This window comes from Dunckerocampus dactyliophorus, chromosome 17 (assembly GCF_027744805.1).
Source record: "Dunckerocampus dactyliophorus isolate RoL2022-P2 chromosome 17, RoL_Ddac_1.1, whole genome shotgun sequence".
In the NCBI taxonomy this organism is placed as follows: Eukaryota; Metazoa; Chordata; class Actinopteri; order Syngnathiformes; family Syngnathidae; genus Dunckerocampus; species Dunckerocampus dactyliophorus.
Window position 1 is genome coordinate 8,612,506 of NC_072835.1, and position 27,382 is coordinate 8,639,887.

General features: G+C 41.3%; 1 protein-coding gene across 4 annotated transcripts in view; it reads right to left on the minus strand.

The window, feature by feature from the left end:
• Positions 1 to 419: 419 nt before the first annotated feature.
• Positions 420 to 27,382, minus strand: part of man1b1a (mannosidase, alpha, class 1B, member 1a) — a 37,955-nt gene continuing 10,992 nt past the window's right edge. Inside the window, exons 1-14 of one of the 4 annotated variants that reach the window (XM_054757211.1) lie at positions 25,393 to 26,239; positions 25,174 to 25,309; positions 23,767 to 23,875; positions 22,998 to 23,194; positions 20,795 to 20,928; positions 20,602 to 20,699; positions 18,391 to 18,579; positions 11,186 to 11,334; positions 10,846 to 11,034; positions 7,572 to 7,762; positions 6,156 to 6,276; positions 5,789 to 5,983; positions 5,570 to 5,701; positions 420 to 2,954 (exon numbers count right to left, since the gene is read on the minus strand). In XM_054757211.1, the coding sequence (XP_054613186.1) occupies positions 2,745 to 2,954; positions 5,570 to 5,701; positions 5,789 to 5,983; positions 6,156 to 6,276; positions 7,572 to 7,762; positions 10,846 to 11,034; positions 11,186 to 11,334; positions 18,391 to 18,579; positions 20,602 to 20,699; positions 20,795 to 20,928; positions 22,998 to 23,194; positions 23,767 to 23,875; positions 25,174 to 25,309; positions 25,393 to 25,460 (2,118 nt within the window). In that variant the 5' untranslated portion in view covers positions 25,461 to 26,239 and the 3' untranslated portion in view covers positions 420 to 2,744. Of the gene's footprint in view, positions 2,955 to 5,569; positions 5,702 to 5,788; positions 5,984 to 6,155; positions 6,277 to 7,571; positions 7,763 to 10,845; positions 11,035 to 11,185; positions 11,335 to 18,390; positions 18,580 to 20,601; positions 20,700 to 20,794; positions 20,929 to 22,997; positions 23,195 to 23,766; positions 23,876 to 25,173; positions 25,310 to 25,392; positions 26,247 to 27,382 lie in introns of those variants that run through there. The other 3 variants (XM_054757212.1, XM_054757213.1, XM_054757214.1) reach the window with 3 other exon arrangements.

Genomic DNA, 27,382 nt, shown 5'->3' on the forward strand with positions numbered 1-27,382 from the left:
CATTCGGATCCTTGCTAAAATGACTGGATACTGGCTTGGTCTGTGTTCCGTGTTTGGTGGAAATGGGTTATTTGAGTTTTTTGTGCGTAATCCTGCTACTTGTTTCGTGGATCAAATTGATTGCTGTGGAAAAACAGACTCAATGTTTGAAGAGGATCGTTGCATATGTGATCGCCAGGAATTCTGGGCACCCCCAACAACTGTGGTCATTGCATCTCCACGACCTAACTGACCCATTAAAAGCTATGTTTATAGTACTTGATGCATGTTATGGAGTAATACGGACACAAGGAAAATGAAATATTCATAATTTATTTGCAAAATGCAAAATAAATTAAGACTAAATAAATTGTTAGAAGTTGGGATGGAACATTATACACCACCATGAATTTCTAGAGGAAACGATCCTGGTGACAAAGAAGGTTTTCCATACAATTTAATACGAAGCGTCGTGTCATTCATTAATTCTGTTGACATTTTTTGCTTCTCCTGGGGCAAAGGTTACATTCACACTGCAGGGTATGTGATACCAAAGGATTTTTTGTTAAAATCCAATATTTTTGTGTCAGGGGTGTCCAAAGTGCGGCCCGGGGGCCTTTATGTTATTCAATTGGCCCTCTGTACATTCGAAAAGTATGATTAAAAAAAGAAAAGAAAAAATTTGAAATTAGGTTGGGTAAAAGTTACGATTACAATAAAGTCTAAATAATATGAGAATGAAGACAAAACATTAAGATGAAAAAAATGTATAAGAATAAAGTAAAAAAACATGTCACGAAAAATGGAAAAACGAGAAAATGTGTAATACAATAAGAATAGGAAAAACGTAATATGAGAAATGAAAAGAATAAAGTTGCGATTTTAGGGAAATTAGGTTAGTAAATTAGGTTAACGTCATATTGCAATTTGAGAACAAGGACAACATTAAGAGGAAAAAATGTATGAGAATAAAGTTAAAATATTTGTAACAAAAAAAAGGAAAAACCAGCAAAAATGTGTAATGTGAGGAAGTTTATACTAATAAGACGCTTTGTCACTGATAACACAAAGCAGAGATGCAGGCTTTGCATATCCCTGCATTCTTTGATTTTTCAGTATGCGGCCCCCCCTGTGGAAAAAACGTGGACTACCCCTATTTTATGTCGTCGTTCACAGTACCAAAAAATGCTTGGCCAAGAGTTGTTAAAGAAGGAACTAATGCTAAGTAGGAAATCAGCTGTCAAACATGGAGGCGGAAACAGTCCGCTTCGGTGCCGTTTGTCTGCTAAGAGCGCATGAAGACTTCACCACATTGGCCGATGGATGGGGCCATGCGCTGTAGAATCTTGGGAGAGAATCTCCTGAACACTGAAGGTGGGTTGAGGATAGTCTTCCAGCATGGCGATGGTCCAAAACATACCACCGAGGCGTCTTAAAAAGCAGGTAATCCAGGGGCGTCCCAAGTGTGGCCCGAGGCACACGGTTCAAATATCATTTAACAAGAAAACTAAAACTAAACAAACAAAAAAATTACCAGCAGGCTACTTTTGAGAAACAAGTCGTATTCTAATGAGGAAACAAAAGTCTTAATTTGATGAGCACAGACTTGAGGAAAAACAAAGTCGTTTTAGTTCCATAATTTTTGAAAAATGAAAGAAAAAATTTTTTTTAAATTGAAATAATCTGAGAAACTAACAAAACAATGAATAGAGTTGTAATTTCTGGAAAATTAGGTTGTGGAAAAAGTTATGTGACAAGAATAAAGTCTAACCTGAAGGGAAAATAAGTTAAAGGATGTAAAAATTACATGATAAAAATAGCAGAAATGGAAAAAAAAACAAATCAAAATAAAGTGGTACATTTTGGTGAATTGGGGGGAAAAAAATAATAGGAATAAAGTCATTAATTGACATATTTGGAAAATAAAAACAGCAAAAATGGGGGGAAAAAAAGAGCGAAGTTCATCCTACCAAACAGGCTTTTTCACCTAAAAAGGTGACATGCCGTTATTTCTTGACACATACAGTATATAACTTGTTAGCTTGTGTTGCTTTACCAACTATCAAAGTGGCCGCTGGAAAAACGTTTTGACACCCCCTGTCTTAATCCTATACAAAATACTGCATGTGGGGGGAGCTGAATTTTTTGCTGCTAATTTAGCAGCTGAAGAACTGATCATGTGTCACCTTAACACACCTGCAAGAAACCACTAAAAACGCAATTTGCTTGGGGGTCAAAGACATATTTCACTCAAATATAAGTTTTATTTTGTTTTTCCAGGATTTAAAGTTGATAGTCTGTCATCTCAACATTAAAAAAATCAACAAAATCTAGACTTTTTATGTCTTTGTAAGGGGACAAACTTAAAAAGGGATTCTGCAACGACAGGTGCATTACTGGCTCCACCTTCACACAGCTTTACTGATACCAAGAATCACAATGAAACACCCTGTTCTTACACACCATTGGTATCAGCATCACTAAAGTGACTGATACTTGGCACAGTCAGGTTAGCCCTAACATCCCCTAGTTCTGTTCACAACCCTATTTACAGCAGAGACCAGCTCAGACCTTTTCTTTATTAAAAGAAAAACGATAAATCCCAAATGAATTCCTCCACGTGCAAAATATACCAAAGTCCAAGATGGCCAGCACAGACTTGTGTTGCTGTCCAGTAGTGACGGTTGCTCAGAAACACACCTGACTGAGGAACGTCTTCAGTTTTAAAAAGGACCCCCTTTGCACACATTCCCTGTATGGTGCTGTCACTTGGGTGGAGACGGCCAAATGGGGAGCGGGTGGGCCTCCGTGTTGAACACGTATTTATCCAGACTGAGAAGGTCCTTTTCGTCAGAGAAGAGCAGGTAAAAGTACTTCAGTGTCTCGCCCAGAAAGAAACTTTCCATCTTGTCCCTGGGCTCTGGGTTCTCAGGGTCACGGACGTTGTTAATAGACGTGTAGCCGCCCCCCGAGACCTGCACACATAAAGCAGTTAACATGGATCATTATGATCAGGACATCACAGACATCTGATGTCAACACTCGCGAGTACTAGTATATCATCATAGACATGTTTATTGACTGCAACAGGACAAGATATCCATCCATCCATTCAGCAGTCTCGTTATGGAAGCCCAGAATTCCCGGTTTCCGGTTTTCTAGTTCCACCTTTAGGACACCGGGGCATTCCCAGGGCAGCTGTGAGACATAACTCCTCCAGCATCCGAGGTCTACCCCTGAGCCTTTTGGCTGGGGATGCCAGGAGAACCTCACGAGGGAGGCATCCACAAGGCAACCGAACTTGATGGCCGAGCCACTTCAAACGACTCCACTCTGAGCTCCTCCCGGATGACGGAGCTCCTCACATAGGGCATGTATGCATATCGATTCTAGTTTACATATTCGTTATGGACTTGGATGTCCTCTTCATTTTGAGCCCTCTGTGATTTATTATGATTTTTCTAGAGAGTTTGAATTAGTTCAGATTTATGTATACTAAGCAACCTAAATATATAATAAAAAAGTTGAAAGCAGCTGGACTACATTGGTGACTGAAAGCCTAACATCAAAGAGTTACGCAGTACACTTGAACACCTCATGTGAACAGGGCCTGCAGAGTACAGCGCAAAAAGTGCGCTTTATATGAGCAAATACGTTGTGTATTGAGAGTTATAAACTTTTTTTTTTTTTTTAAAGTATGGTTCAAATAAATCCCTAAGGGCCCATAATTGATGTGACTTTCATTCCCATAATCAGTGCATGTAAACGTCTAATTGGAACAACATCTTAAGACCAGTTGAAAAATTGCGTTTTGCACATTTGGATCTTAATGAGGTTTTAAGTAGAGCCACAATATGCAAAAACAGGAAGGGGGAGTGAGACAAAAAGCATTTTGAAAAAGTAATTTATTGACAACAACAATTAAACTGAAATAGGCTGTTTATCAGCTGATCAAAAGTTTAACACCATAAAACTCTCCAAACCAGAAGAAAAAATGTTCTCAGTAGGACTCAGTGATGAGTAGCTCCACCGTTCTTGTTAATCACTTCAAAAATTGGTTTGGGCTTGCTTGATGCGAGTGTTTCCAGGAGGCTAGTGGGAACATTGCTCCAAGTGGTGAAGATGGCTTTTGACGACCCTGCACCACCTGAAGCTCCAGTGTTCCACTGAATGAAAAAGCACCCCAGACCATGATGGACCCCCCCTCCACTGTGCCGGGTAGAAAACATCTCAGGTGGGATCTCCTTGTCATGCCAGTAACGTTGGAAGCCATGTGGACTGTCAAGGTTACATTTTTTCTCATCAGAGAATAAAACTTTTTTCCACCTTTCAATGTCCCATGTTTGATGCTCCCTGGCAAAGTCTAAACGGGCAGTTTTGTGGCGTTGAAGGAGACGAGGTCTTTGAATTCCTTTTTTGTTTTTTAAACCCTTTTCCCGCAGATGCCGTCTGATGGTTATTGCGCTGCAGTCGGCACCAGTTAGGGCCTTAATGTGGGTGGAAGACCGCCCTGTGTCTTGATGGACAGCCAATCAGATCCTCCGGGTCAGCACAGGTGTGATTTTTTTTGGGTCTACCATCTGACTTTTTTGTTCTATAATGCTCAGGATCTTTCAAAAAATGTAGAATGGCTGATTTACTGCTCCCAACCTCAGCAGCAATGGCACACTGCGAGAGGCCTTACTTATGCAGCTCCACCATCCGACCACGTGCAAAAAGAGAAAGCTTAGCTTTAGCCATCAGGAGGGCATGACAGTGGGAATGCCTGACAAAAAATACAAGATTTGAGCAGATTTTGGCCTTTATAGCCTGTGGTCTTAAACTTTTGATCAGCTGATAAACAGCCTATTTCAGTTTAATCGTTGTTGGAACAGAGCTTCGATGTGTTGAAACACCGGGCGTGAGCTGTTGGCCACACAGCTCATGGCAACACATTCGCGGCGTAGATAACACCGACATTAGCTGCCTCGTTAGCATCAGACGTGTGCCCCTGTAGAGTTTTGCATCTCGTAGTGTGCGGATTTCATACGGCTGTTCAGCTATCGAACTAATGTGTAACCACGTCACACAATTTAAGTACATTTTCAACATGTTAACGTAAATATCATAACCTATTAAGTCGCAAATGTCATCCTTTAATCGCTTGGAGTGTAAACACGTATTGACACGAAATGTTCAATAAAAGTACTTCAAAATAACACATTTTAGACCTGCAAATACAGTGAAAGCGTGGTATTTACCGCCAGAATGTCATATTGCCTAGCTTCAATATGCATATTTCTTTGACTAATAACAGGCCGATTCTTCTCTTTCTTCTATCGTTTATTGGCGGTTAGCAAGCAGCTCACACGGTCAGCTAGCTTGCTAGCCATGGCCACAACAAGAAACGGCACGAAGGAGATTGATGACAATGGTCTACAGCCAATCAGGACCCAGAAGACAATGGGCGGTGCAGACAGTAGAGAGTACAGAGACACTGCCGCCTCGTGCTATAAAACACAGAACTACAACACTCAACTTCCCACAATGCAAAAAAACACACCTAGAGCCCTGTTTTGTGGTCATTTTGAAGACGTACATGAATTTTTACCTTCGTATATTTGTTGAAGTTCTGCAGAATTTCCCATCCCCATTCTCGGTACTTGGGGTCTTTTGTAAACCTGTACATGTAGAACAGACTTTCCACTGTTTCTGGCCTCAGCAGGTTGTGTGTGTCTGCAGGCTGGTAGGGAAAACAAAACTGATACGTCACACAAAGTTCCTGTGCTGCTTCTTGGGGGCCAAATTGGAAGCGTGTGGTACGACTCACCTTGACAATAATATCATGTCCATCAGTGGCATGCAGGTTGAAGTGTGCAATCTCTGGGCTGAGCCCAGTCCCCATCTGTGTGTACATCTGGTGGCAAGTCTCCATCAACGCTGCTGCTAAATCCATGTGGTCCCCTGGAAGATCATTGTGGACTCCCAGCGCCAAGGTTCCTGGCAGAAAGCACACCAAGTGGTCCTGAAAAACAGAGGTGGTCTCTGATTGAACAAAAACAAAATAATTTACTGGGCTAGTTTGTCGTCTTTCAGCAATTAGAATCAAATTGACATTGTATACACGTTCATCGTCACATGCAATTTAATTAGTTCTTGAGATAATGAGGTCACAGCATTCGAGTGAGCATCTGTACCATTTTGGGACTGAAGCGGTTATGGGAGAGCTCGCCAACAAACGTCAATTTGTGGGCGCCCGTCTGTCTCACAAGGTGCTTTTTAACTCCATTGATTGCTTCAATGTAGTCCTCCAACAGCCTGGAAGAATTGAAACACACATACTGTAGATGCAGACACACACGCCTGAGGTGAATATTAACACCTGGGGAAAATCACAAGCACACTGGAAGTCAGAAAACAGCAAAAGTGGCAAAAAGTAATTTTACAAGTCCAAATACAATATTCATATGTGGAAAAAGTCACTATTTTATGAGAATAATGTCGTAATATTAGGAAAAAGAATGTCATTTTCAAAGCATAAAGTTAAAAAAAATTAAAAGATATGTTTTAAGTCGAAACTTAAAAAAAAAAAAAATTATTGAAATTTAAATAATTTAACAAGAAAAAAGCAAAAGTGGCAAAAAGTAATTTTACAAGTCAAAATACAATATTCATATGTGGAAAAAGTCACTATTTTATGAGAATAATGTCGTAATATTAGGAAAAAGAATGTCATTTTCATAGCATAAAGTAAAAAAATAAATAAAAGAAAGATATGTTTTAAGTCGAAACTTAAAAAAAAAAATAATTGAAATTTAAAAAATAATTTAACAAGAAAAAAGCAAAAGTGGCAAAAAGTAATTTTACAAGTCAAAATACAATATTCATATGTGGAAAAAGTCACTATTTTCTGAGAATAATGTCGTAATATTAGGAAAAAGAATGTCATTTTCGTAGCATAAAGTTAAAAGAAAAATTCAAAGATATGTTTTAAGTCGTAATATTCTAGAAAACACAAAATAAAGTTGTCAAATTGTAACAAAAATAAAGTCAAAATACTGTGGGGATAAAGTCATAGTTTACAAAAAGAAAGTTGAAATAGTTTGGAAAAAAAACCAGCTGGAATTTGATGAGAATAAAGTAAAAATATTTAGAAAAAAAAGGTTGTATTCTAATGAGAAAAAAAATCACAGTTTTATGAGAATGAATTGTAATATTATAAGGATGAATGTTATTTTGGTAGCATAGACTCGAAATATTAAAACATTTATTTTTTTTAAGTCCTATTATGAGAAACAAAACAAAATTGTTATGAAAAATTAGGCTGGGGATAAAGTTCTAATATTACGGCAATAAAGTCAACATTTTATGACAAGAAAAGTTACAAAGATTATTTAGATTATTATAAATTGAAATATTTGAAAAAAAAATGCTTTTTCACCTTATATAGCAAAGCTGAGGTGCAGGTTTTGTTTTTAATATACATAACAGCATGTCTACAAGTGGCCCTTATATCCTTTTAGTTTTTTTAATGTGTGTCCATTGGTGGAAAAAGCTTGGACACCTGTGGCATATACTGAAACGGCTCCGTCACCCTGAAAGGTTGTACGTACTCATCCTCCGTCTTGCCTCCCTGGATCCACTGTTTCAGCAGGTATTCATAGTAGCTGTCTGCCCTCGCACCCAGCGTGTAGATGCCTCTGTGGGAGAACTGGCCGCTGTTGGTGTTGATGAACATGGGTATCAGACCATCGTGTTTGCCCGGCAGCTTGTGGACCTTTTTCATCACCTCGTCTACAACCTCCTGCAAGGGTTAAATATAAGAGGAGGAGGGGTCACGGATGAGCTGCGAAGATGTGACGAAAGATGAATTTGCCTTGATCCACATTTCAACCCAGCATCACAGTCGAGCTAAGCTTGACATGGTACAGTTTCGTATGGTGTAGCTTAGTACGGCTTGCATTGGGTTTGGAAGGTAATACCACTACGGCCACATACAGTACATAGTGTGACATCACAGTAGCCTACCACAGTGCAGAAAGGTATTTTTGTCGGTTTATATGAGAAAAAAAGTGTATTTTGTGATCTCAATTTCTTTTCCATTGTTGTATCCACGGCCGCACGGTGGTCTAGTGGTTAGCATGTTGGCCAACACAGTAACACTCTGGAGATCGGGAAGACCTGGGTTCTCCCTTGGGCATATCTGTGTGGAGTTTGCGTGTTCTTCCCGTGCGTGCGTGGGTTTTCTCCGGGTACATTCTAATATGTCCATAAGTATGAATGTGAGTGTGAATGGTTGTTTGTCTATATGTGCCCTGCCATTGGCTGGCGACCAGTCCAGGGTGTACCCTGCCTCTCGCCCAAAATCAGCTGGGATAGGCTCCAGCATGTTCAGCGGTCAAAATGTGTGCCTGTTGTTCATCCTCCGGGTGTGCAGGGCACTGACGTAATAATATTACTTTTTTGTAATATTCTCGCGATCAACCGGCACCAAATATCAACCAGTAGCTCGCGATTGATGGGTTGGTGACCCCGGCCTAGAACATGTTTATGTAGAGCAACAATTCTTTTTTCCCCCACCTTGTCCGGGAGTTCTTTGCCGTGAGGTGCCATGTTGAACTTCCACTGACCAGTATGAGAGCGCGTGAGTGCAATAACACCAAATTTAACACATCTGTGCAGAGGGCGGGTTTATAATGCTCGCAGCACATTCAAAAGTCGGTGCCCCCCACGCAGTACCTAACCAAGGCAAAAACAGCACCTTCTGGGTTTTCAAAGAACAACCGTGCAGCGTGAGAGAAAACAGGCCCTCGGGAATAGAAAAATGACAAAATAATGACTTCCAAACAACTGAAGATGCAAACAGCCTTCAGGAACATAACTAGTTTGTCGCTAGGGTAGCATCAATTTAAAAACTACAATTTGGAATGTGTTTTTTTTAAAATATATTTTCCTTGGATCATTGAAAAAAATGTTTGAATACAGTGTTATTGGCAAATTTTTAGTCTTCAAGAGTGTGAATTTTACAAGGGGTGAAAGGACATATATTTACAGTGGATCCTTGGTTAGCGTACACTCCGGTTAGCGTGTTTTTCGGTTTATGTTGAAAATGTACACCACGACTTTACCTCGGTTTGCGTACATTTTCCGGTCAGCGTGCAATATTGTCAACGTTTTGTCGTTTTCTTAATACGCTGCGCAAATCCAACTGTGGTAAACACATTTTTATCACAAAACACTCTTGTTAGCAGCCTATTAGCATACTGACAAAATGGAAACCCTCAGCTCTGTCAACTCTGTAGTTCTTTCCTAACACTTATGCTGATTACGGCTACAAAATAACTAACAATGGAGCCAAAGAAAGTTGCAAGTACCAGCATTTTGATAAAGGTGAAAAACACTATTGAATAAATAAAAATAAAAAAAATCTGAGTGAAACACAAAGGTGTTCTCCTCCCTCGCTGCTTGCCATAGCCATGAAGTGTTCAATCCAGTTGAAAAGCGGCTTTGAAAGCTCATTTATCCATTTCATTCATCATTTACAATCATCCCTCGTTTCAGACTCGACCGCGATGTGTGACTTTCCACAAAGTAGGATTCAATATTAAGAAATTGAGTATCCGTGGTTGTGGCACAGAAAACCTGTTGTTCTAAATAGTTTTTAACATATCTTTACATTTGCATTACCCAATCTAGTAGATGTACAAGTAATCAGAGAAAATAAAGACATGTTAGAATAAAATAACTTGTTTATTGTGGGCAGTCTAAGGCACACCTGTGCACTAATCATGGCGTCTAATCAGCATCTTGATATGGCACACCTGTGAGGTGGGATGGATTATCTCAGCAAAGGAGAAGTGCGCACTATCACACATTTAGACAGATTTGTCAACAATATTTGAGAGAAATGGTGATATTGTGTATGTGGGAAAAGTTTTAGATCTTTGAGTTCATCTCATAAAAAATGGGAGCAGAAACAAAAGTGTTGCGTTTGTATTTTTGTTGAGTGTAGGAGACATAAGAGTACGTACGCTGTGGTGGGATCTACTCTGACTCAGGCCAAGTCAGGGGTGAGTGCCCCGGTGTTATTTATTGCCACAATCCCAAAGTGCAAAAAACAGAATAATATGCATTTAGTAAGTAAGTAAAAGTAAGTAAATAAAACTTATTAAATGAGTTCCCTCGCAGACCTTAATGGCTTGCAGACAGTTTCCCAACCTTTTATGTCTTGTGTAACCCCAGAGCCTTTTTTTGTCATACCATGCGTATCAACTGTACATGTTGGTAATTCTAAAAGTAAGAATGTAACACAACTGTTTTGATTTTGGTGTAGCTGTGCCACAGGTTATTGTCTACCTGGGGAAACAAGTTGTTGCGCACACGTTCCATTTTATTGTTTGGCTTAATCTGAAATAGCTGAGAATATTTACTTCTCATCTTGAAAATTAAATGTTTCCACCTACCCCCTGCAATTTGCTCAGCTACCACTAGGGGTACGTGTACCCCTTGTCGGGAATAGCTGGTGTACAGGACAGGAAGTGGGTTATGGCCCCAACAGTATATTTTCTGATGAGCACATCTGGCCTCTGCCTTGCATTTGTATTTTAGTTAATGTAGTTAGTTCATTTAGCCATTTTTATGCTTGAAATTGCTTAATTTTGGGCAAGAATAAGTACTCATAAGTGTAATATATTGACTTAATAGCTTGCATGCTGAAAAAGAGCGTGCACCCTGATATACATGTACAGTGTATGCTCATATTTATCAAGATCTTTAGGACTTGGTCATTTTAAAAGTAGCTTGCAGGCTGAAAATGTGTGAGCACCCCTGGGTTAGACTATGTTTTGGTTTGAACGAATTAAACAACAACTAATTTGACTTCCTAACCTTGAACATCGGGTCCTGTGTGAGGCGGCTCAGCTCTCTAAACTCCAGCTGGATGCTTGTGACCTCAGCCATGGAGCTGTCTGATGTCCATCGAGGGGGGTGGGCTGTTCCCTTCCCAATGTTGACGTCAGAGAACGGGATCTTTGAGGGTGTTTTGAAGGCAGGCATCAACCTGGCCCCGAGATCTTTCTGTAAGCATCCACATCAAACTGAATGACTTGAATGAAACCCGACTTAAACAACATCGGCATCAGAAGTCAGCCTTGAATCCAAATGTACAGCTCAAGGCAAAGTGGCATTTGTTTTCAAAGAGGAATGAGGAGCTGGTGTGACGACTCACAGCTTTATTGAGGAACAGCTGGTCTCCAGATAGGTGGTATGTGCTCAGCAGCCCCCCAAGGACACGTATGGTTGTCTCAAATAGATTCACGTCCACATTCTGGTTGAAGGAGAGCTCCTTCTCTACCCACTGCTTTGCCTCTGCAAATTCTGTGGCAATGAACACAATATCAATCAATCAATCAATCAATCAAAGTTTATTTATATAGCGCTTTACAATAGCCCACGTGCTCCCAAAGTGCTTCATAATAAGACGATACATAAGAACACAGCATAAAAACAGAACATGAACACTGAATAAAAACTCTATAAGAAAATGCTTCAGTGCTGCAGAGTGCTAAAAGCCTTTAAAAGTACGTAAAATGGGCGTCAACAAGAACTAAATATGCATAAAATGAACATAAATACAAGACCGCTCTAGTCGGTGTTGAACGCCTGTCTAAATAAATGAGTTTTCAATTTCGATTTAAAAAGGCCGACTTCAGTAGTGGTGCGAATGTCAGTGGGCAGTTTGTTCCACAGTCTGGGATCAGCGACGGAGAAACAGCGTTCGCCCCACTGTTTGTATTTTGCCCGTGGGACTTCTAACAGAAGCTGTCCCGAGGAACGCAGGGCCCTGCCGTGATTGCGGATAGTTAAAAGCTCCGACAGGTACGACAGAGCAAGGCCGTTAATGGCATTAAAAACAAATACTAAAATTTTAAAATCGATTGTAAAACGAACTGGAAGCCAGTGGAGTGATGACAGCACCGGGGTGATGTGCTCACGTCTGAGTGTGTTTGTTCAAAACCGGGCAGCAGCGTTCTGGACCAACTGCAGACGCGAAATTGAGGTCTGGCTCAGGCCAAAGTGCGTTGCAGTAGTCCAGTCTTGTGCTGATGAAAGCATGGATCGCTTTCTCAAGATCCTGCTGACCTAAAAAAGGCTTGACTTTAGCCAGAAGACGGAGCTGAAAGAAGCTCGTCCTAATGACAGAGCTAATCTGTTTGTCGAATTTGAGTCCACGATCGAATATGACCCCAAGATTTTTGACATCAGGTTTAAAAAAGGGGGCCAGAGAGCCGAAATTCGCTGCAACAGTGTGCAATGTTGGTGACATACCAAATAAAATACACTCTGTTTTGCTGTCATTTAAATGTAAAAAGTTCCGATACAGCCACAGCTTTACATCGGTAATACAATCGAGCAGTCTAGTGGGAGCAGTATTGTCAGTGGGTCTAATAGGCAGATATATCTGCAGGTCATCAGCATAGAGATGAAAAGACAAATTGTGTCTTTTCAAAATTGGACCCAGGGGTAATAAATACAGAGAAAAAAGAACTGGGCCAAGGATGGATCCCTGTGGCACCCCGCACGAGAGGGACGCATGGGAGGAGCAGAGGTCACCGATCATAACGGAGAAGCTCCTATTAGCCAGGTATGACCTAAACCACTGGAGAGCAATGCCTTGGATACCGACACAGCGCTCTAGGCGGGATACAAGGACTGCATGGTCAACTGTATCAAAGGCCGCTGTGAGGTCCAGCAGCACCAACACAGCGGGATTCCCAGCATCAACAGACTCAGTGCTATGTCGGGATCTAAAACCAGACTGGAATTTATCAAGAACAGAGTTCATCTCTAGGAAAGTTTGTAACTGAGTAAAAACAACTTTTTCTAAAACCTTTGAAAGAAAGGGCAAGTGTGAGACAGGCCTAAAATTAGACAGCACAGAGGGGTCGGGATGAGGTTTTTTTTAAGGGGGGTCTAACCACAGCATGTTTGAAGGCAGCTGGGACAGATCATAAGTTAAGACAGGTGTTTATAAAAACAAGCAAACTTGACCCAACAGAATTAAAAACCTCTTTTAAAAACTTGACTGGGATGACATCTAAGGGACAGTTAGTGGGTTTCATGCCACTAACCACCTTGGCAAGAGACACCAGAGAAATGGTCTGAAACCGCTCAAAAATGGCAGTCTGTGCTGGAGGACCATGTACATCCTCAGAAGACATCCCTGAGCTGCTGATGTTCTGCCTGATAGATGTCACTTTGTCAGAGAACAATGAGACAAACTCTTCACATGTTGTAGTGGTGGCATCAGACAGAATAGTGGGGCGTCAATGGTTTTAAATAAGAGTTTTGGTTGGTGAGAGCTGTTAGTTATAATGGAGGACAGATATTTGGACTTGGCCTCCTTCAGGGCTCTCTGATAGGTGGCCAATCTGTCCCTCAACCAACCCAGGGAAGCATGCAATCTGTCTTTTTTCCACCGCCGTTCAGCCTGTCTACATTGTTGTCTGAGCAGCCAGATGTGGTCATTCAACCAGGGATCAGACTTGGTTTTAGTATTTTTTTTGCCGAAAAGGGGCAACAGAGTCCAGAATCTCAGTACATGTAGAATGGAAGGTGGAGAGTAGGCTGTCTGGACAGAGAGGAGGAACCAGCCTAGTGACAGTATGTAGCCGAGAGTCCCTGAAGGCAGCAGCAAACTCTCCAGCTGTTAATGAACTGAAGATGCGGTGTCTGAGGGCTGAAGAAACAGGCTTATTGGCAGGTGGGGGGGCAGCAAAGTCAAAGATAATGGGGAGGTGATCAGATATAGCCGTGTCTACAATTTCTCTGAGGGAAACTGAAAGGCCCACGAGAGACGACTAGGTCCAGAGTGTGGCCATGGTCATGTGTTGGTGCATTAACAGACTGAGTGAGGCCAAAGGAATCCAAAAGCTGTTTAAACTCATTAGCCATTTGGTTTGGTGCACAACAAACATGAATATTAAAGTCCCCACAGATCAACAGACTATCAAACTTGGGGATAAAATCAGACAAATTCAGAAAATTCCCGTAGAAAGTCCTTATTAAATTTAGATCGGCGATAGACTGTGGCACACAGCACGGGGCAGATGAAGTCGATCACAAACAGCTGCAGCTCAAAGCTAGAATAATTATTAGCCGTTATTATTCGGCATCTGAAGCTGTCCTTGAATATAGCAGCCAGGCCGCCACGGTCGCGGAGTGCTGAGGAAGGACCAGCCGGGTGGGAGGAGCTCCGAGAAGGTGCTGTTCTCCCCTGGTTTCAACCAGGTCTCAGTCAGCAGGAGGAAATCCAGGTCATGAGTCATGAAGAAGTCATTCAGAATAAATGTTTTATTCGTAAGAGATCTGATGTTAATCAGCGCGGTATGAACCGAGCGTAATTCAGCCAGGTGAGCGAGGCGGCTGAGCGAGCGGAGATTCGCCGGCACACAGCCGCTGGGAGATCTGCACGGGCCGACAACACGGAAGCAACGCTTCGGTGTCATGGAAGACCGGCCGGAGCCATCGATACCTGTGCTCAGTGGAACCCCGCAGATCGTAACCTCTGTAGTCAGAGGAGGATCCAGCTGGTTGGCGACAGGTATCGTGACGGGAAGACGCCAGGTAGGATTTCAGCTTGGTAAGCACTCCTCCGCGTCTTCTTCGACTTTGAATGTCCACCAAAGTGACATAAAGACACGTTCTCCAAAGACTCACGAATATTAAGAAGTGTCAGGCGACCGTACACCTGCAGCGGTGAGACACTCCTTATAACAAACAGCAGACACAACACAAACAGCGAAAAAAACAGCAGAGGCAGACGGACAGCCAAACACAGGGGCGCCATCTTTCGACCAATACGCTGTAATCCAAGAGTGGAGAGTTAATGATTACAGCCATACAGTTTCACATAAAATGATTTAACCCCCATTTTAAATTACATTTACTTTGTAAAAAATGTACAATTCATGGATGTGTTGCACCATTTACCATATTGTCTGGACTATAAATTGCTCCAGACCATCAGCAGCGGTCATGAAGAAGAAGAAACATTAGGTCGCAGTGGACCATCAGTTGCATTTCCTGGTATTCATGATGGCGCTTTGAGTTTTTATTTATTTTTTTTTTAGGAGTGTCATGGCTCTGCTCCTAAACAATTTTTAAAAAGTATATGGCTACAATAAAACCATACCTGTCTAGTGAATGTTAGAATGTTCTCCAAGAAGATACTAAATACATGACATGATGCCTGGGTGCATCCCAGTTTGTAGAAACCTATCAAACAGCCAAGACTTCACAAATTAAATACACTGAAAATACAGGGCCGCACTGTGGTCTAGCAGTTAGCGTGTTGGCCACACAGTCAGTCAGGAGATCGAAAGACCTGGGTTCGAATCTCGGCATTTCTGTGTGGAGTTTCTCTCTTAGGTGTACATTACTTACACTCAGTCTCCAAGCAGAAGCCCCAAAGTATTTCATAACAAAGTGTCCGCATCATTCAATTTGTGTGTCTAACCATCACAATCTCAACTCAGTGAATTATTGTGACCACTAGGTGTCGCACAGTAGCACAGTAAGTGAATTTCACTGAGTGCATGCAGACGGCAGACAGGGCTTGTGCCTCAAGCTGAGGAGAGAAGCTACAGTGAGTGAGTGAAGATTACTTTTATAATTATTACCCCATATCTCCACACAATAAGTTGGATATGGTAATACCAAAGAACAGTAAAGAGTGTGGAGTGATTTTTGATCAAGAACATATTTTGCTTTGTTCAATATTTAAGTATTTCTCGCCACCTTTTGTTGTATATTTTTAATATGAGATTTCCAAGTCATTTTTTCGTCTATTATGATCCCCAGAAATGTATTTTCTTTCACTCTTTCAATATCCACTCCGTTTACTTGTATTTGATCTACGTATCCCTTCTGCTATTTCCAAATAGCATTATTTTAGTTGTACTTAAGTTCAAGGATAATCTGTTTCTGTCAAACCATTTCATCCTTGACCTTTTTAATGAGGTCTTGTGTGCTTTCCCCAGAACAAAGGCAGTGGTATCATCCACAAATAATACCAACTTTAAATCCTTTGTTACTTTACAAATGTCATTGATATACAAATTTAACAGTTTGGGTCCCAATATGGACCCCTGGGGTACTCCACACGTGATATTTAAACTCCCAGATGTATATTCTTCTCACTTTACAAATTGCTTCCTGTTTGCTAGGTAGCTTTTAACCCAATTCAAGACTAATCCTCTGGTTCCGTACCTTTCTAATTTTGTTGTTAAAATATTGTGATTAATTGTATCAAAGGCTTTTGTCAGATCCATAAATACTGCAATTGCACATCTTCTGTGATCTATAGCAGTAGTAATTTCCTCCGTGACTTCGATCAGTGCCATAGAAGTTGAAATGTTATCCGTACCGACTACCTGCTAGTAATTCATTCTTATTAATACATTTGTCCAACCTGATATTAAATAACTTCTCGATAATTTTAGAAAATTTAGGTAATAAGGAAACTGGTCAGTGGTTTGTAAATGGATGTTTATCTCCATACATATCTCCATTTTTGAAAATTGGAACCACTTTAGCTGTTTTCATTTTGTTGGGAAATTTTCCAGTCTGAAATGATAAGTTACTAATATATGTTAACTGTTCTCCTATCTCATTGATGACCCTTTTAATTGTTTCCGTTTCGATTCCATAACAGTCAGTTTGTTTTTGCCTTAAAATTTTTGACAATGTCAGTGATTTCCTTTTTAGTTACAACAGTGAGAAACATGGAATTAAACATTCCCATCTATAATATCATTCCATTCGTCCATTGGATGTCTACATCCACCTCCTTAGATTGCAAGAAGTTAACAACTTGTTGCTCCGTTGAAGCGACATCCATTTCATCTGCTTCGTCGGTATTCGCCACTGCCCTGGCATAGGACCTAGGTTTGATCCGAAGCCCCGTCACTTGTTCTCCACTCTCAGACCTTGAACTTCATCCGTCAAGTCTGGACCTTCTTCATTAAGGAGCCCATATTTTTTGCAGGGAGACTATTTCTTGTTGCATAGAGCTGGTGTTCTCCACAGTTTGCTGCAGCTGCTTTCCGAAATCCCCCATCATTTGCGCTATGATAGCCTCTTGCGTTTGCGCTTAGCTTTTTTCTTGCTTTTTCCAGACCTCCTTTAACTTCTGCCTAGCTTTCCTTGTTAGTGCATCCATTTGTTCACCCAATTGACTCTTCCAGTTGAGTATATCCTCGTCGTCAGGTCTCGGCGGAGGGTTAGGTACACAACTCGCACGTCCGGATTTCGGCGGCTGAGGGGTCAGTACTGAACCGGCACCTTCCATACTTACAACTGAATCCGGAGTGCTTCGTCCTGAACTGCTGGAGCCGCCACTTGATCCGCTTCTTCTCCCTTTTATCTTTGGCATTGTTGCTGTTGCTTAGCAACACCGTCAGTTAGCCGTTAACTTGTGTTATAATGCCTTTGGTGTTTAATGTTCGTTATAACAGGAGTTTGTGTCTCACCAGTCCTTGTCAGCCGGAGATATCTCCACAAGAAGACTCCAAGATGTTTTAAAAGTCCGGCTTCGTGAGCAGCCGTCTAGCCGTGGCTAGCTTGATAGCTTGCCTTTAACGGCAGTTGGCTCCAACTAAACTTTTGTTTTGGTGCGTTTACGGACTCGCTGGTCCGTATTGAGGCAGAAGTATCAGCACTCACGTGCAGAGTTGTAATCACAAACTGTGGTCACAAAAAGTCACAAAAGGTTTTTAAAACTCCGGTAATAACAGACGGAGCTTTTCCGTGAACGTCCTTTCCATACAACAGGAAGTGACGTAGCTTCAGTCTACATGAAAAGTCGTTAATCTCATTTCTACAGGAATACTGAGTGGAATGCGGCCCATTAAGATTCCCTGTTAATAACCTCGAAGCTCCCGCTCTGCTGAAATCAGAGATATATGCATCTCGCTGCACACATCCAACTCAGTAAACACACGCCTAGTAACTCCCTCTGAGACACTGCCTGTCAATCAGTGGAGGACAGGATGATCTAAGTCCTTAACGGGCTCCAAAAAATCTAGCAACAAAGTCAGTTGGAAGCACTGGGTTGCAGAACTGCTCTCAGCAGAGATGCAGATTTGATTAGCTGATAGCATGACGTGGGGCGCTGTGCCGGCTAAAAGCCGAGAAGTATTGTGCCTTAATGTTACCCAGAAGATAATGTGACAGCAGGCATCCATGCGCAAAACTTTTAACCCATTTGCATTCGCTCGCAAGTCATTTGTCATTTTCCATGACTGAAAAATTGGTCATTTTCCAGAACATGTGGTAACCCTGATAAGTCATAGCACGCTTGGGTGTGCTTTTTCTAACGCCACATATGTGCATCGGGTTAATAAAAGCTGAGAAACACAAGACATACTGCACCTTCTTTCAAACCCATGATCCACATGGTGTCCAAAGAATCAATGATGGTCAAGCCCAGTCCAAACCATTCGCCAAAGGACTTTGAGATAGGCTTCAGCTCATCATGACCCCAGGCGTAGTCTTTGTAGCCCTTCCATGCATGTCTGAAGGCATCACGCACAGCTTCCAGTCTATTCATTCCAGTTTCAACTGAAACGAGAAACAGAAACCCACAAGAATTGGAAATTGGGATAGAAAAAAATGTCATGGCTTAAGTTTCATCCTCCTTGTTGTGTCTTATAGATACAACACGAGTAAGTAGTTCCAAGTGTATATTTAAGAATATTATTTGTATTGTATAAACGCATTTATAGATGTGCATTATTTGTATTGTATAAATACATTATACAGACCCTTTCCAAAAAATTTGAATGTCATGGAAAAGTTGTTTAATTTCCATAATTCCATTCAAAACGTTAAACTTTCATAGATTATAGATTCAGGGCCCACAATTTAAACAATTTCAAGTAGTTATTTGTTTATTTTTACATAATTTGGGCTTCCAGCTCATTAAACCCACGAAAACAGGAATTCAAAAAATTTTAATACTGTGAAGAAATCAGCCCAAATTTTGCAGGGCATGAATGTTTTAAACTAAGTGTCACACTAATCATCTACTAAACTCAAATCACCTGCACAGGCTTCCCCAGGTGTCATTAAATTGCTTCAGTTTGGTTCAATTGTCTCAGTTGGGTTCAATATGGGGAAGACTGCAGACATGACAACTGGCCAGAAGACCATCATTGATACCCTCCATAGGATGGGTAAGCCACAAAAATTCATAGCTAAGGAGGCTGGTTGTTCACAGAGTGCTGTGTCCAAGCATATCAATGGAAAGTCTAGAGGAAGGGCAAAATGTGGCAGGAGAAGATGCACCAGCAAAAGAGATGACCGTGGGCTTCAGCGGATTATCAAATAGGGAAGATTCAAGAATCTGGCAGAGATCCAGAAAGAGTGGAATGAGGCGGGAGTCACAGCTTCAAAAACTACCACATTCAGATGCATCCGGGAGATGGGCTACCACTGTCGGGTTCCTCGGGTCAAGCCACTTCTGAACCTGAGCCAACGTAGGAAGCGTCTCCACTGGGCCAAGGAGAAGAAGGACTGGACTGTTGGCCAGTGGTCCAAGGTCCTCTTTTTCAATGAAAGTAAAGTGTGCCTTTCATTGGGAATCAAGGTCCAAGGGTTTGGAGGACGACGGGTGAGGAACAGAACCCAAGCTACCTGAGGTCCAGTGTGAAATATCCACAGTCCGTCATGATTTGGGGTGTAATGTCCGGTGCAGGTGTTGGTAAACTCTGCTTTCTTAAATCCAAGGTCACCGCAACAGTCTACCAGAATGTTTTAGAGGACTTCATGATTCCTTCTGTTGAGGATCTGTATGGAGATGCAGATTTCATCTTCCAGCAGGACCTGGCCCCTGCCCATACCGCCAGAAGCACCAAAACCTGGTTTGATGCCCATGCCATCACAGTGCTTGACTGGCCAGCCAACTCAGCGAACCTAAACCCCATTGAGAATCTATGGGGTATTCTCAAGAGGAAAATGAGGGCACCAGACCCAACAACAAAGAAGAGCTGACAGCAAGCATCAAGGAAATCTGGGCTTCCATAACTCCCAGGCAATGCCACAGGCTGATTGCTTGGCATCGAGGCATCGAGGCAGTGATTAAGGCAAAGGGATTCCCAACCAAGTATTGAAGATTGACATATCGTTTTGAAAGTACCATATTTTGATTGATTTGATGTGATCCTAATTTCTTTCTTTTTTCCTGCAAAAACTGAGAAGTAAATGGTGATTTCTTCACAGTTTTCGTGGGTTTTATGAGCTAGAAGCCCAAATTACGTAAAAATAAACAAATAAACACTTGAAATTGTTTAAATTGTGGGCCCTGAATCTATAATCTATGAAAGTTTAACTTTTTGAATGGAATTATGGAAATTAAACAACTGTTCCATGACATTCTAATTTTTTGGAAAGGGTCTGTATTGTGCCTTGCGATTCAAACAAGTGAGAATGAGAGAATGTTTTATATGAAAGAACATTTTGTGTATCAAGCTCTATCTATCTGCCTTTGTACTGTTGGCATTATTCAGGCAGGAACTGCACTGGTAAAAAGTCCAACAAAGTTGACGTTCAGTACGGACCAGCGACTGGGACAGACAGTATTACCTGAGACATTTGGTACCGGGGGTGCTGCATCATCCTTCTCATTAGCAGAGGGTGGGGGCTCAGTGACCTGATCGGCTTCAATCATTGCACCTCGCCAGCTGAATGACCAATAGAACAGATGTTGAATCCAACTCTCCCAATTGTTATCATGTATCATAGAAAAAACAAAGTTTTAAAGGAACACAAATCTTACCTGACCATCTTTTTTGGTTTCTCCCCATCCTCCTCCTCTTTATCTTCTTCTTGTCTTGCCACAACAAACGTGTCTGAAACATTCCCATTCTTCTGAAGGCTCGGTGGACCTCTCTTGTTTGGAAATATCTTTTTCTGTAGATATTTTCAGCATAGATAAATGGTTTTATTGACCGTATTTGCATCAACCAAGACCTCATACAACCAACTGAGCCAATCAATGTACTAAAAAGACAACTTAGGACTGTTCCAGTACCTCACAAAAGTGAATACATCCCTCATACAAGTTTGTTTTTCTAATGTTGGTCCTGCACATTACAATGACTTTAAAAATGAAACAAAACAAATGGTGGAAATGCTGACTAAGTTTTAATTCAGCGGGTTGAACAAAAAGGTTGCATTAAACGTGAGGAACTACTGCATTTTTAAACACAATCCCTTCATTTCAGGGACAAGTTAAACAACTGACAATAAAATTGGTTGAAATCCCTTTGCTGGCAAAGACTGCCTGTAGCCTTACACTCGTGGATATCACCAGACACAGAAAAAAGGCTTCTTGAGACGTCATCTGTACTTCTATGAAGAAGGTGTCGGACGTTTCGCTCCTCATCCGAAGAGCTTCGTCAGCGAACTAATAAGTGCTGGTAGCTTAGGCCTTAAATACAGTAAGAGTGGGCGGAATTGGTGTGCCAACACCCTCCTCCTATTGGTTCGTTACACTAAGCCTGGGCGGAGTAGTGGTATAATCCTATCCTGTTATTAACACCGCCGATAAAAGGGAAGTGTCGCTCCCTGAATTGGGTATGAACGACTCTGATACTGGCTTGTTAGCATCTATTGTTCTAGCTCGGCCCTGCCTTCACCTCATTTGCAAGACTAAGAGCTGTGGGTTTTGGTCTCAGTAACCTGCTGAACACAGGGTCCAAATTAAACCTCAAACCACCATTCCGATTCAATGATGGGTTCTGTTGTTTGACAAAAATAGCTTCCTTTACTCCTCTTTCAAACCATCTGTTTTCTTTGGCCAAAATCTTTACCTCGCTGTCCTGAAAAGAGTGATTGGTAGCTTTCAGGTGTAGATGTACTGCTGATAGGAGGAGGGTGTTGGCACACCAATTCCGCCCACTCTTACTGTATTTAAGGCCTAAGCTACCAGCACTTATTAGTTCGCTGACGAAGCTCTTCGGATGAGGAGCGAAACGTCCGACACCTTCTTTACAGAAGTACAGATGACGTCTCAAGAAGCCTTTTCCTCGATGGACAACTCCTGTACGACTGAGAGCCTACACAGACACCAGACACAGAGTTTCCTCCTTTTTAATGATCTGCCAGGCTTTTACAGCAGCGGTTTTTGGTTGATGTTTAGTGATGTTTAGTTCTTAACAGGTGACCTGTATGCTCAATTGGGTTGAGATCAGGTGACTGACTTGCCCATTAAATAATATTCAACTTATTTGCTTTAAAAAAAAGTCCTGGGTTGCGTTAAGAGAAAATATTTTTCCACCTGACTAGAGTAATGTGTTATGGCTGAATAGACGAGCGCGCACACAGTCGAGTCCAAGGACATATCTCCCACTTAGACGATTTCTTATCCTGATCACATACACACATTGCCTAGTTGAAGTCTTCAGTCTTGTGAGGGGAAGCAGTTGTTGCTAACTTTGAAGGAGGCTGACACAAAAGACCCAATGCGAGGAGAGGAGTTAGAATAGGAAAGCGGCTTGTTCTGGCTTTGGTTCGCAACAGCTGATTTCCTCCAGTGCACTAGTCTTACAATTGTTTTATATCCACTCCAATAGGAGATTAAATTGTTAAACTTAGTTTTTGGTCTCACTGTATTATTTCAAAAGCTGACAGAACAAAAGAATCTGGGTGAGCCACAGAACAAAAGAATCTGGGTGGGCTGTGCCCTGTAAAAGAGCTGGACCCAAAAGTTGCTTTGGTTGGGTCTTTGTCCATCTGTTAGCAAACACAGCCCAATCAATTTGGGTGAATCTGTCAATCTGAACAGTATGTCTCTGAACACCTCAGAATTCATGTGGCTAATTGTGTCCTGTGTCCTGTGTCAAACCAAAATGGTTATTTTCAAGTTTAACAACGTGTGTGCATAAAACATACTAAAGCTATAATGTAACTTTTTATCCGGCAAAAGAGGAGATAAAAAGCTAAGCAATGCTCACATATAGATACAAAACAATTCTTACATTTGTGTGAGGTTTCTGAAATGCTGGGACGTTGGGTTCTTTCAGTTCTGGAACAGAATCTGAACCAAGATTGGGTCTCACCACGGGGGCTGGTGCTTTGCCCTCCTCATTTGGCCCAAACACCGACTTTACACCAGGAAATGCAGGCTTCAACAGATCATCACTCATCCCCAGCCAGTCTTCCTTGTTTGAAAACTCTAAAAACATACCAACAGTTTCTAGCTGTGTGAAACATAAACAGGGTGCAGTGATGTCATAGTTTTTAATATATATATTAAAATATATATAACATTCAGAGTATTATGTCAGTAAATGTTCACCACTTTCATTCATCACTTTCTTTCATTTTTCACCTATATTCGTGGCCCTGCAAATTTGACACAGAATGTAGTCAGAGGCAAACTTCGACTTGCTTGACATGCAAGGCATGCTGGGAAGCCCACACACGCAACCTTCCCAACAGGTAGTTACCCAGCATGCATTGTGGGTTATAAATGAGTATAAAATAGTATTGTTTTGCATCTACAGTAGTGTGAAAACTCTTGAGTGTTAGGCTTTCAAACACAAAGTGAGTATAACAAAATCTTTAAAAAAAGGAAAGGTCAAAATGCGTGCCGAGTAGGCAAAACAGGTGCATGTTGGCAGGTCGGCGATATCAAACATCACAGCATGCAATCTGGTGTTCAAATGACAACATCACTCCTGTGTTACTGCAACCAAATTAGACTGTCATGTGCGCATGCGGAAAAGGCATAATGTCAACACTTACCTCTCCTTTGCATCGATACATGGGAAAAGGACAGTAGTCCCAAAATGAGGAGTAGCGCAAGAAGAGCGAGAATAAGGCTTCGCTGTAGCCGAGACAGCTGCTTCCATTTCTGTTGGGACATAACAGAGGTTAGCAGAATGAAATACAGATGTTTCTCTCAGGAGGGAAAGCCCACAGGAAGGCTACCTTGTCTCTTACTCGCTCTAATTAACACTTGTGCAACACCATGAAACTACTGAGCCAGTGCCTGTGAGGAAAGCCAGTGAGCTTTCTTTTCTCAAGGGATGTCTTTATTATTAGTATGTTCATCCCCTGTACCAGTCACAGGGAAGTAGTTGAGCTGGTTGAGGTAATCAGCCCATGGCCATGATAAGGACTTGGCGATATATCGATGTTATTAAAATATAGATATTTCCTTTAAGCACAATTTCAAAAACAAACGTTCACATGTCGATATAGACTGGATTTGCGCTGTTCTCTTGTAACTTGACATGGAGGTCTGTCTCGCACGTGAGCAATGCTGCCGCCCCGCCCTCCCGGGTGCTAAATCTGGCAACATTTCAAACGCTTATGAATGTAGGGATTTTACAGATGATGTCTCAATTTATTGTGGAATACGTGCAATGACTCACCTTGGTGTACTTTTTCTACCACACACAAAACCTGGCATTTCCACAGGGGTTTGTGGACTTGACGAGAACTAAAGAACGGGCAAAGTCTTATTTGCTGTGTGAAAAGCAAACACTGGACAACACAAGCCACAGGAAGGTTATGCGCCAGGTTCATAGGAGACGACCCACAGGCATGCCAACCTTCTCGTTACGTTAACAGACGCCTATTTAGCCTGTTCTCCATTTTATTGTTATTACTATAACTTGCCTTTCAAGATGGAATGTCTGTTCATGGTCTCTGATTGTATAAAATAAATTTCCCCCCAAAAAATGCGACTGGCAGTCCAGTGTGACTTGTGTGTTTTTTTCTTCTTTATCATGCATTTTTGGCTGGTGCGACTTATACTCCCAAGGGACTTATAGTAGTACAGCATTTCAGAAACGGATGACGACAATTCCAATTGTGTTATTAATGTAAGATTTTTACAAAGAGAGTAGTTAAGAGGAGTTTCATATTGTTTTCACTAGCTTTTGTCAGTGTTTCAGGTCACCCTTTCCACATGTTTAGTTTGGGAGGGGGCGGGTTAGTGTTTGTGATGAGATTCGGCCACGATTGAGCGGTTCGCCGAGGATATACTTCCCCAAACAAAAGTTCATTCTGCTCACAATGACAGCATTACGTCAATTTCCGCGTTCTTAACATTAGATTCCTTTTTTTTTTATTGGCAAATTCCGCAGAAATCACAGGGCTCCAGTACACATGCAGACAAGAGGCCAGCATGTATCGATTACTCACCCTCCAGCAGGACTGTTTGCGGTGTTTGCCGTTGTTGTAAATGTGACAGTTTTGATCCGTGAGGGTCAGAGCAATGAAGTCTTTCGTGGCTGATTGATACATCGTTTCATCAACGACAGGCAGATGACGCTGGACGCTGCATTCAAAAAGCCAAAAAGAAACTTTAACCTCTGGTCTCACAATGATGAAATTACATAAGGTTAAAAGAAGAACGCATACCAATATGATGACGGCAGCAGAAAAAAAAAAGCTAGGCGTGCGTTAGTTTTGTGGCAGACTGCACACATGCAGGCATGCAAATTACACAGCCACGCAGACGCTCCCTTTCAGCTCCCTTCACACTGCATACAAATCTTCGAATAGTGTGTATCAGTCAGGTAAAAACAAACTTATGACTAGGGGGGTCCCGATACAACTTTTTACCGCTGCCGTAGGGGTGTCACAAGATCTCGCGAGATTAAAAGGTGACAGGATTTCTTGTTCAGAAAAAAAATGCCTTGACGCTAATTATTTAACAATAAATGAAAATAAACTTGCTAATTTTGCTGGCCTTAATATATTGCCATCTGCATGCATGTCTGTTTTCCTCATCTCTCGCCTCCAAACAGGCAGGAAGAGGGTTCACTCTGCACATTGGTTTCAGCACCTTGGTGCGTTTGTTGCATAGATCATCGGCATGAACGGAGCGGGCCATCAGTCTGTCATACAGTCTCTTTGCCTCGGCGGATGGAGGCGAGGCTGCTAGCATACACACAGAGTGCAGAAGAGTGTAACGTAGTAGAAATTAAGCAAGTAGACATTGTACTTTTCTTAAAAGTAATGTTAAAATCTCATCTCGTTGTGTATCGTCTAGTCTCATGAACTGAGTGTCTCGTGACATCCCATGATATCGATATTGCAACCTTTCGGTATCTGCCGCTATCGAACTGATATCAACACAAATCATGGATACTTTTTTGGCTCGATAAAGTCATATTCAAACAGAGAACAATAATCAGCAACAGGAGGTATGAGAAAATCTCACCCATTAACTTACTACTGACTACCATACATGTGGGGTATAGTTTATCCACAGTGTAGCGGCAGCTAGGCATAATATACTGAGGTGCTCAGTGAGGGCCTTGTCACACTTTGACGATTTAGCCAGCGTACGCCAACGTATGAAAAATTTGGCCAATACGTTGGCGTACATCGAATAAGTTATGGGTAAGTTTTGTATGTGTTAAGAGCACGCCGGCATACGTGGTAGTACGTCCAAGTCGTCTAAAAATTTAGTGCTTGCACAAAACTTTTCGACGTACGTCAACGTATGATTCATATGTCCCACATCCGCGGGCAATAAGGTATGCAATAGTTGACACCCGTTCACACAGGTTATTTGTAAGTTACACACAAGACGTAATACGTCAACATACCTTGAGACAAAACTGTGTCTTCTTGGCAAGCTTTGGCTGAGACGAAACAGAAGACAGATGGAGGCTGTCGTGTTTGCATTAGCAGATAAGTTAGCAGCTTTACTATGGAATCACAGGAGTGCCAAAATTAAAAGGGAATACATGTGTAAATACAAAGAGAATTAATACAAAAATATACAAATGTGGAAATACAAAGAGAATCAATAATAAAAAAAATATACAAATGTAGTCATATTCTTTTTGCAGTTTGTCATTGTTTTTTCTGTATTGTCTGTTTTTTCCAATTTGCCGTTGTTTTTCCTGTTTTGTATTTGTCTTTTCCACTTGCGTTTTGTCATTGCATTTAGTAATGACAAAGACAAAACAGGAAAAGCGACGCCAAAATGGAAAAAACAAAGACAATACAGAAAAAACAATAACAAAATGGAAAAAGAATATGACTACATTTGTATATTTTTATTTATTATTGCTTCTCTTTGTATTTCCACACGTATTCCTTTTAATTTTGGCAATCCTTTGATTCCATACTTGAACAGTACCAACACAGTACTTACAGTGCATCAAACCTAACTCTAACTTGGACAGTAACATGCTGTATCTCTCCATTCTTTTTTAATGTAAATACTCCTGTGCACTTTATGTTGACGTGATCAATAATGCTTGATTAAAACGTGCATTGTTTCTTTCAGACAAAGCGCAAAAAAATAAAAAATGTTAGTGCCATTCCCAGTGTCACAGTGCCCTCTACTGGTCAAGCTAAGATAGTTTTGTCTCAAGGTATGTTGACATATTAC